Raw genomic sequence first — 10,701 nt, 5'->3', positions numbered from 1 at the left:
AACTAGGACCAAACACCCAACAAATAGGAAGAAACCCAATTCATTTTTATTTGTCTTTGGGTTTAAAGGTTGGTGGATTGAACCAAGAAAATACCTTAAGAAAAAAGGATACAAGAAGGTTTTCAAATATGAAATAACCAATCAAAGCACAGTTAGATTATCCTTGAATGAAACCAGAGAAATAGAAGCTCGCCACCATAACCAAACCAAAACGACCTCACAAACAATGCAAAATAATCACATGAAAAAGAAATAAGAGAAGTATGATGATCAGTGATAATCCATGAACCTAATTAATCTTACCAAGTAATGCTCTCCTTAAGCAGGAGTTTGCTCGGCTTCAACCCAACTTCTTCTGCTCTACTTTTTCTTCAATCTTCCTTTTTTTTATTTCCCTCTTCCTTCACACCAGCTCACCCCCCTATTTTTCTTCTCTTGTCAGCCTCTTTCTTCCCCTCCAAGCCTTTTTCTTCTCCTCCAACCTTCTACCCATTCCACTGCTCATTGTTCAGAGATGTCTCTCTCTCAACCACCATCATGGCAAGGTGGTCATTTCTATGCCACACGTCCCATGCATGCAGCTCACCTGAGGAAGCCGTCCCCCACTTCCAAATGAAATGCCCAGCTCACCGCCCGAGTGCTCGTCAAAGGTGATAGGAAAAACCAAAAATAAAATCTCTTAAAATGTAATAAAATAATAGTAATAAATAAGAAAACAAAAATGTCCATTGGTCCAAAAAAAGGGGCCTACACCATGGTACTCATAACATTGCTTTCGAATTCACATTGTTGCTGGAGTAATTAGACTATATTTGGTTTTCCAAAAATTTGAGGAAAATATATATATATAAAAAATAGAGAAGAAAAAGTAAAGAAAAATAAAAAGATATCATTTAAAATCAATAAATTATTTTTAAATAATCTTTCAAACTCATTTCACTTATTTTATTTCTATTATATAAGGATTAAATAATTTTAAAATATATAAATTTCAAATTAATTTTAATCATATTTGATTTTCTTACTATGTTTTTTAAATTTTGTTTTTAAAATAAGAGTGTTTGATAAAATATTTTTTTAAAAAAATAGTTTTTTAAAACAAAAAACAAAAAACTAGTTTAGATAAAAGAATTTATATTGTTTTTAAAATAATTTTTTACTTTTATTTTATAAAAATTTTATAAATTTGATTTATAATAATATGAAATCAAATTCAAGTTAAGTCTTATTAAAAAAATAAAAATTAACTTTACAATTATGTATGAGTTAAAGATAAATAATTTTTTTAATTATGAAACAATTTTTTTATTCTAGTGAAACAAAAATTATTATAAGAAAAAAATAATTTAGTATTCATTTTTAATATAAGTCAAATAAATACTTTAATTTTTTTTTTAATTTCTTGTTTGAGTATGATTTCTTATGCTTGTTTTTAGAAATTGTTTTAAGTTAAAGAACCAAAAATAGTTTTTTAATGTTTTATAAAAATAAGGATATTTGACAAGTTATTTTTATAAAATGACTTTTTAAAAAGAAAAAAAAAAACAAAAAGACTTGTTTGGATAAATTATTTTAATTTTTTTTGTTTTGATTTTGTAAAAACATTTTAAATTCAATTTATACCATAGTAATTAATTAAATTTAATTGAAATCTTATTGAAAATGAAAGTAATATTTTTGTAGGAGAATAAAATGAAATCAAGTGTATATTAAAAAAAAAAAAATCATTGACGAGAAATCATGTAAATTTAATTTTTTATTAAATTTATTCCTATTTAGTAATAATGATTCCCACAACTTTTTTTCAGAACTAATTTTCATTTCACCTACAATAATTTGAGAATTAATTTTGATATTGTAAATTTTAAAATTTTATCTGGTCATTTTTAAATAAAAAGGAAAAAAATATTTATAAATTCTTTTATATCTCCAATTCAATCTTTCTTGGCACATATCAGGTCAAAATGATACTGAACTTTACACATGGTGAAGGAGTTGTTCAATCACTATCAAATAGACTTTTTTCTAGATTAAAGAGGACAAGTTGCCAATAATGTTGTAGAATTTTCATAAACCTATAAACTTTTCCCATCAAGGAGGTAGAAATTTCATTAGTATGAGAAAATTTTCCACATTCATAGCATCATTCACGGAAGACATAATTGTACCTACCTCCCCCCATCAAGAAGTTAAAAGGTTTAGATGGTGGAGCACACTAAAGTGTTTCTTTCTATTTTTCTCATTGCTTGTTACTTGGGTTAAGAAGAATTGAAATTCTTAGAGATAAGAAAACGAACTGGATTTGCAGACTTTTCATGCATGGAAAATTACTAAAGTTGGCATCCCAGTATGTGAAAACGATCAAATTTACTTTCAAAGTGTATGCATATATAGCTTTACAAGTAAAATTTATTGTTGTCTTCCATGATCGGTGGTTGCTGCCCTTCTTCTTCTTCTTCTCAACCAGAATGTCTTATCAATGATTTCATCCACAATATTCCAGTAAGCATCACACCAAGATTTCCTGCTTACTAAAACAAAATAAGGAACCAAAATACCTGCTGCAAACCCTAATCCGACGCTCAAATAAAACCACCGATCAATGAAATGATTGTCATTTTCATCGGTACCAGTGCTGTGCTCTTTATCAGAATCCTCATCTTGGCATTTTTCAACAAGAGGAGCTCCGCAAAGACCTGGGTTTCCATCAAAGGCAAGTTCATCAAAAGTTGTCATCTGTCCTGTAAAAGGAATCTTACCAGAGAAGTTGTTGTTTGATAGATTCAAATAACCCAAAAAAGATAATGAAGCCATGCTAGAAGGAATTGTGCCGAAGAGCTTATTGCTTGATAGATCAAGAGATAACAATTCCTTCAACCTTGAAATGCTTTCAGGAATTTGGCCAGTAATGTGGTTCCGTGACAGGTTGAGAGCCACCAAACCAAATAATTCTGTTATTGCCTCTGGAAACTCTCCACTTAAATTATTGCCAGACAGGTCTATACTGGTAACAAGGGAAAGAGTTCTGGTATATTCTAGACGCTGTCCTTTCATGTTCACAACCAAGCTTTCTTCATAATATTGCCCTCCATACCGTCTGCCTTGAAAGCTCCCATATAACACAAACTGGTTTATATTTTTCTCTTGAGCCATTGCTTTGAGGCCACCCAATGTAGGTGGAATGCTACCAGTCAAATTATTTTGTGAGAGGTCCAGGACATGCAATGAACGTAGATATGAAAGCTCAGAAGGAAGACTGCCAGAGAACCCATTCGACCTCAAGTTAAGGATTTTAAGACCCATAAAAGCAGTTCCAATCCATGTTGGAATGTTACCTGACAATTTGTTGTAACTGAGATCAAGAGTTTCCAAACTAGACAAATTTTGGAAAGATGAGGGCAGCCCTCCTGAAAGGTTGTTGTTTTCCATGTGAAGAGATTGAAGCCACTTTAACTGACCCAACTGTTCTGGAATTCTCCCGGACAAGTCGTTGTTTCCAAGGTCTAGAACTCTTAAGGAAGAGCAATTGATTATGGTTAAGGGAAAGCTTCCTGTCAAACTATTCCATGAAAGATGAATGATATCAAGACCCCTTATATCTCCTACAGAAGCTGGGATGACTCCTGTTATTTGATTACCCGAAAGAGAAAGGACCCTCAAGCTTGGAATGGATTCACCTATGCTCGGTGGGATGGGACCCGAAAAATTATTGTTGGAGAAATCTAGTGATTCAATAGTTTTGGTTGGAAGAGGAATAGGTCCTTCAAAGAGGTTGGAGCTGAAATCAATCAATGCATATTGAGAAACATTTAATGGATTTGGTAACTGGCCATGCAAGTGATTGAGAGAAAGATTTAAGAAATCTAAATTAGAAGAAAGATTCCAAAACCAGTTTGGTATGGGACTTGAAATGCTAGTGTTTGAGAAATCAAGAGACACAAGCTCCTTTTGGGACTGAAGCCAAGCTGGAAAAGAAGGACCTAAACTACATGAACCAAAAGCAAGGTCCCAGATCTGGAAAGGGGGGATCCAACTGGAATTTACATTCAAATTGAAACCTGAATTGGACTGCATGTACAGATGTTTCAACTTACTTAGCTTTGAGAAATGCTCTGCAGAGAGAATCCCTGTCAAACTATTGAAAGAAACTTCCAGGTAAAGTAATTCAGAAAGCTGTCCAAAACTATCTGGGAGAGTCCCATTCAGTTGGTTAGTTCCAAGCCACATATCTGTCAAGTGTTGCAATGACCCTAAAGTTGCAGGGATGGGACCTTGAAGGCTGTTATTGTTTAGTTTGAGGCTCTCAAGATTTGACAATGCCCCTAAAGAAGCAGGGATAAGGCCTTCAAACCTGTTATATGACAGGTCTAGTTCCACGAGATTTTCTAGCAGTCCCAACCATTCTGCTAATTTGCCAACTAATTGATTGTTGGGCAGGATCAAATTAGTCAAGTAAGGCAAATAACTTTTAGAGCTGCAGTTTTCCATTCCTTCCAGAAATTGAGGTAAACTTCCTGTCAAGTTATTATGGCCTAAGTCCAAATATTTTAGGCTGCAGAAGCTTCCAATGGCGTCAGGAATGCTACCTGCAATCACCAAGAACAAAAAAAGAAAAGAAAAGAAAAAAAAAAATCATCTATTAACAAATAGTATAATAATATATACCAATTATAAAGTCATAAGCAATAAATTTAAGGAAGAGCAGTGAAAGTTATTTGAAGTTTACCATGAAAGTTATTTGAAGCCAAAATGAGGACCTCTATCTTTTTCCAACCTTCCCTCAATTGTTGAGAGCAATTGCCAGTAAGATTTCCATTGCCATACAGGTTCAAGTATTGCAGATTAGGTAGCTGATTGAGACCAAGAGGAATACTGTTTAAGCTGTTGTAGCTCAGATCAATGAATGTAAGGCTGCTGATATTTACAAGCAATTCCAAAATTGTTGAATCAAGGTAGTTCCAACTCATGGATATAACAGAAAGCATAGTAAAATTAACTACTGAGGCAAGAGAAAGTGAACCCGAGAGGCGACAAGCAGATAGATGCAACTCAGTTAAAAATGGAAGCTTGTTTAATACATCCACCCAATTTGATCTAACAAATGAAAGGTCGACTTGGTTCATCTTGAGATGCTTCAAGGAAATAAGACCCATCATCCACTCAAAATTATCAGTAGATAGACCATTCCCATGTTGAGAAGAAAGATCAAGATACTGCAACCTTGAGAGGTTTCCCAAATTTGGAGGGATTACACCGCTAAACCCAGCATTTGATATGTTTAGATATTGTAAATTCTTCAAAGATCCAAAGAATTCCGGAATTGGGATGCTTTCAAATGTGTTGAAACTCAAGTCTAAATGTTTCAAGGACTTGAGTTTTAACAATGAAGAACTAATCTCCCCACTCAAGTTCATTGAGCTCCTTTTCTCAAATTCATACAAAGGATTATGAAGATCTACGGAAATAACACTTCTGGTACTATTTTCACAACTAATCCCTTTCCATTGACAACAATTACTTCCTTTCCATGATGAAAATCGATTTTTGGAATATTTGAGATCGCTTTTTAAGTCAATAAGGGCTTCTCGATCGGATTCTAGGCAATCTGTCAAATGAGTTTCATCCTTATAAGCAATTGTTCCTCTCACCATTAAATAGAGAAGAGCTAAAAGGAAACCCAGAATTGAAATCCTCTCCATTTATTATGCAATTCACCAACTATGAACACCTGTAAAAATTTAATTGCAACATGTTATATCTCCTTTCATGAATTGAAGAAAACAAATGCATCAAGACACTCGATAACACATGTAAGAAAGATCATCAATCTAAGTAGATAAGAAAAATTGCCAAGTACTTGTGCATCATCCTTCTATGCATGTTAAGAAAAAATAATTAGAATCACCTCACCCAGATCAAAATATCCATAGAATAGAAATTACCTGCAAGAGAATTTTAGAAGCAAGTCTACTTTTGATGATTGTGGTAGATCAAAACATCCAAGGTAGAGAGAATTTCAGAGGCATTAGATAGAGAAACTCATCGCTAAGAATACCCTAGGATTAGATAGATGACCTCTGAATTGAATGAGACTTCAGGCCCCACATGCCTCATATAAATTGCAGAAGATTGATGATAAGGATCCAATTCGAATAATGACAATCAATGCTTACAGATAATCAAAATTGTTTGGGTAACATTAATGTAAAGTTTTATATTTGGAAGCCTTTTCCTATGAGTGGCAACAGATATTTATAAGAGATGGAAAGTCTGGAAATCGTTTATGATCTTTTGATCAAAGGGATAGATTGATGAAATTGAATATTGTTGGCTGCTCCTTGGGATGGTTGCAAGTGATCAAATGATTGTGGTACTGGAATATTCCTTGCCTCTTCCATTTAATTCAAAGTTTATATCGGTTCTATCACCATGACCACTTTTTCTTTAATCATTTTTTTAATATTTTTTTTGTCATTTCTTGGTACCTAATCCTTGTCCATTGTATGTAACCCAAAAAGAAAGAAATATGCATAAATTAAAATTTCAATACACACCAACAAATTGTAGCAAACCGCTTTCAAAATATATGGAAAAAATTGTTAGATACTCAACAATGTCACATTTAAGAAAGTTCATCAATCTGATAAGAAAAATTGTCAAGTACTTATGCATCTTACTTTGATACATGTTAAGAAAATAAAATTACAATCTCACCCAAGAAATAGAAATTATCTGCAAGAGGATTTTAGAAGCAAATCTGCTTTTGATGATTGTTTCGTAGACCTAGACATCCCAGGTATAGAAGCATTAGATAGAGAAACTGATCCCTAAGAATAACCTAGGATTCGATAGATGACCTCTGAATTGAATGAGGATGTTCTTCATAAGCAATGTTGGCCCCTTTCAACAAGCTTTCTCTTCTTCCAACTCAAGCAAGACCAGTCGGTTCCCTTCTTCTCCCTCCCTGGCTCTTCTCTGTAAAACTCTTTCTCTATTGGTTCTCTCACAACTTTCATTCCTTCCCCAAGACTCCTTTAAAAAATCTCGCTAAAACCAGCTCATCCCTCAACCTTGAATATCCTCCTCTAGTAAAACTTTCTTTGTAGTCTTCCCCCAGCTCCACTCTGCTCTGCCCCTTTTCTCATTTTCTCTATGTACTTTCTCACAGTCCCCATTTTTCTGCTGGTTTTCTCTTCCTTCTCTTATCGTCTAAGCCCCTCTGCACCTCTACCCTCCCTCACAACTCTTTGCTCCCTCTTTCTCTTGCTCCCTGTATTTTTCTTGCCCTTGCTTAAGACACCCCCAAAAGGAGAGCATATCCCCTCTGATACGTGTCAAATAGCTCTCCTCAACACCCAAAACAATAAGGTATGCATGGAATTAGAAAACAATGGAAAACATAAGGTATGCATTTTATAATCTTTTAACCCAAAAATACTAATTTATATGTTTTTATTATGCATTAATTCATTATATTATTTATTGAAATAATTATTATCCATTTATTTTATATTTATTTTTTATAATTTAATATTTTTTTAACTAGATAAATATTTAAGTGAATTTTTAAAATTTATAACTATAATTTTTCAAATATTAGTATTCATTTTTAACAAAAAAGAATTTAAATGTTTATCTAAAAATTAATAATTCAAGAAACTTTGATAAAAGATAAAAATAAATGTATTTAACAAAAAATAGATTATAATTTTGTGTAAAAAAATGTATTAAAAATTTAATTTTAATTTTGTGCTCTCACAGAATCCCAAAAAAAAAATTAATACACAAGAAACTCTTATTTATATAAAATTATTTTAATTGTTTTTTTTCTAAAAATATTACACATGGTAAACTAAAAGAATATTTAGTAAATTAAAAATAGTATTAAATTATTAAACAAAATTTTAAGTCCTAATTAATTTTAAAAATAGTTTTTTCTAAAATAGATTAGTTTTTTTTTTCTTATACAAATATCTAATAACTTAATTTACCTAGATTTAATAATTGACAATGATTAACCATTTAAAATTAAATCATAATAATCCATTTTTTCTTATTGGGTTGGGTATCATGTGGGTGGGCTTCGGTTGGGTGTGGGTGAGGGGAGGAAGATGGGAGGGTTGGCTTATGACATGTGCCACGAGAATAAATCAATTATTAAAATATTAATATTTATCTTTTATAAATTTTACTAAAATATTATCATCTTTAAAAAAAATATACATAATTTATATTTTTTTGTTATGTATGTGGTTTATTGAAATATTTATTTTCTATTTATTTCTTATAATTTAATATTCTTTTTTAAAGTACATAAATATTTGTGTGAAGTTGTAAAATATTATAATTCATAGCTAAAATATTAGAAAAATAAAATAAAATTTCAAAGGCCCCAAAGTTGCCAGAAAATGGTCCCCTTAGGGAGGCAAAAAAAGCTTAATAAAAATTATATATGTTAAAAAAAGGGCGGCCCAAAATTGGCCCAGAAATTAGGTCCAGAGATGGGACCCATAAGAGAGCCCAAAAGGCTAGCTAGTGGAGAATACAAAACTAAAAAAAGAAATAAAAAGGGCCAAACTGGCCCAGCCCAGGAAAAGAGTTGAATTATTTTTACTTTATTTGTAATAATAAAATTATTATTTTTAATTTATTTTTATATTTTATTAAAAAATATTTATTTTTAATTCAATCGAAATAATAAAGTTATATTTATATTTGTAATAAGAATTGAATTTTATTTAATTTATTTATATAAATTAAATTTACAAAATCAAAATATAAAATTATTTTAAAAACAACTTATATAAATCAGTTTTTTATTTTTTACTATTAGAAAATTGTTTTTAAAAATAGTTTATAGAAATTCATTTATTTGTTGGAATCATTTTTTATTCCATTCTCATTCCAAACATGATAATGAAAGAGATGTTCATTCTCACTCCTTATTTTGCATTTGAATATATTTCAATAAATCTATAAATTTTATTTTACTAATATTTTAATAAATCTATAAATTTTAAAACTTAACAAATAAATACAATTTTATTGATTTATCAAAATATTAATATCTATTTTTATTATTTTTATTAAAAGATTACTATTTTCTTAACAAAAACGTAACGGAATCATCAGATGGACTCCATGTTGCATGTTCCTCCTACTCATCTATGTAAGTCAACAAACAAAACCCATATTGAGCTTTTTCAACCTCCTCTTATTCAACATAGGAACAATAAAAGAGAGTGTCTGGTGCATTTTCAATTGCAGAGAGCCCTGTTTTGGAAACCATATCCTCTGTTGTGCTGCTTATTACACTTTCTCGTTTCCAAGTCATCGGCCAAAGTCACATGAAATTTAGGCCAACGAGTAAGACTTCAATACTTTTTCAAGTCAATAAAGTAGAAATTGATGCGTTTTTCAAAAGCCCCGAGATAAGAACGGGTCGGTGAACATGAAAATCAAAGGTGGCATGTTAGTGGGCCTAAAAACTTTTAATAAACAGGTTGATGTCAATTCTCACATTTATTTTGTAAATATAATTATGGACCTCCTTGGGATTAGTAAGTTACAACCGTGATTTAAAAACAATTTTCTGTTTTTAAAAATAATTTTTTTAATGTTTAACCATCGTTTTTTAAAATTAATTTTAAAAATAAAATAAAATAAAAAACAATTTTTAGAGAACAAATCTGAGTTGTTTTCACCGATTTTTTAAAAACAAAAAGAAAATATAAGCCGATTTGGTCACATTTTCTAAAGAGAAAATTATGTTTTACGTCCACTTGAACTTGAAAATTGGCCCAAGATCCTCATATCTCTTATATTTGAACCCAAGACCTAATCAAAGAGTGAAATTTGAGTTAAAGAACATTACCTTTCAAATTTTCCCGAAATGCACTTTGTTGTCAAAAAGAAAAAAAAAAAAAAAAAAAACAACCAACTTCCCATTTTTCTCTCATTCTCTCTTTCACTTTCTCTCTCTTCATTTACCTTACTTGTCTCTCACATATTAATTGATGGGACCATGTAAATTAAGTCATAACTAGAGAGGTGTCACTATTTCCATTAATTATTTTTCTCTCAAAAATCATGCCTAATAAATTGAATATTGTAAATCAATGGTTAAAAATGATTATTACTACATTTTTTAAATAAATATTTTTTAAACACCTCATAAAATATATATTTTTTTCAAACCATGATAAAAACACATTAAAATTGAAAAGAGAATATAATGGAACATAAATTAGATGAAAATCACTTTAAAAAGAAATATAATAGAAAACATGAAAATATAGGCAAAAAAGGCTTTATAAAAATTATATATGTTAAAAAAGGGCGGCCCAAAATTGGCCCAGAGATGGGACCCATAAGAGAGCCCAAAAGGCTAGCTGGTGGGGAATACAAAACTAAAAAAATAAATAAAAAGGGCCAAACTGGCCCAGCCCAGGAAAAGAGTTGAATTATTTTTACTTTATTTATAATAATAAAATTATTATTTTTAATTTATTTTTATATTTTATTAAAAACTATTTATTTTTAATTCAGTTATAAAAATAAAGTTATTTTTTTTAATTTGTAATAAGAAACAAATTAAATTAAATTTATATTATACAAATTAAATTTACAAAATGAAAATAAAAAATTAATTATAAAAACAACTTATATAAATCAGTTTTTTGTTTTTTATTATTTGAAAAG

At 30.4% G+C, this 10,701-nt stretch overlaps 1 protein-coding gene across 1 annotated transcript; it reads right to left on the bottom strand.

Annotated features, from left to right (window-relative positions):
• Nucleotides 1–2,316: 2,316 nt before the first annotated feature.
• On the bottom strand, nt 2,317–6,101 carry LOC117921684 (receptor-like protein EIX2). Its single transcript, XM_034839637.1, has 3 exons — nt 5,943–6,101; nt 4,727–5,728; nt 2,317–4,586 (listed from the first exon to the last, which is right to left on the bottom strand). The coding sequence occupies exons 2-3, from the start codon at nt 5,697–5,699 to the stop codon at nt 2,410–2,412; spliced, it is 3,150 nt and encodes a 1,049-aa protein (XP_034695528.1). The 5' UTR covers nt 5,700–5,728; nt 5,943–6,101; the 3' UTR covers nt 2,317–2,409.
• Between the last annotated feature and the right edge of the window lie 4,600 nt (nt 6,102–10,701).

The sequence above is a fragment of the Vitis riparia genome, chromosome 9 (assembly GCF_004353265.1).
Source record: "Vitis riparia cultivar Riparia Gloire de Montpellier isolate 1030 chromosome 9, EGFV_Vit.rip_1.0, whole genome shotgun sequence".
Classification (NCBI taxonomy): Eukaryota; Viridiplantae; Streptophyta; class Magnoliopsida; order Vitales; family Vitaceae; genus Vitis; species Vitis riparia.
The sequence above is the reverse complement of the archived record's forward strand: the minus strand, read 5'-3'. Positions and strand labels throughout refer to the sequence as shown.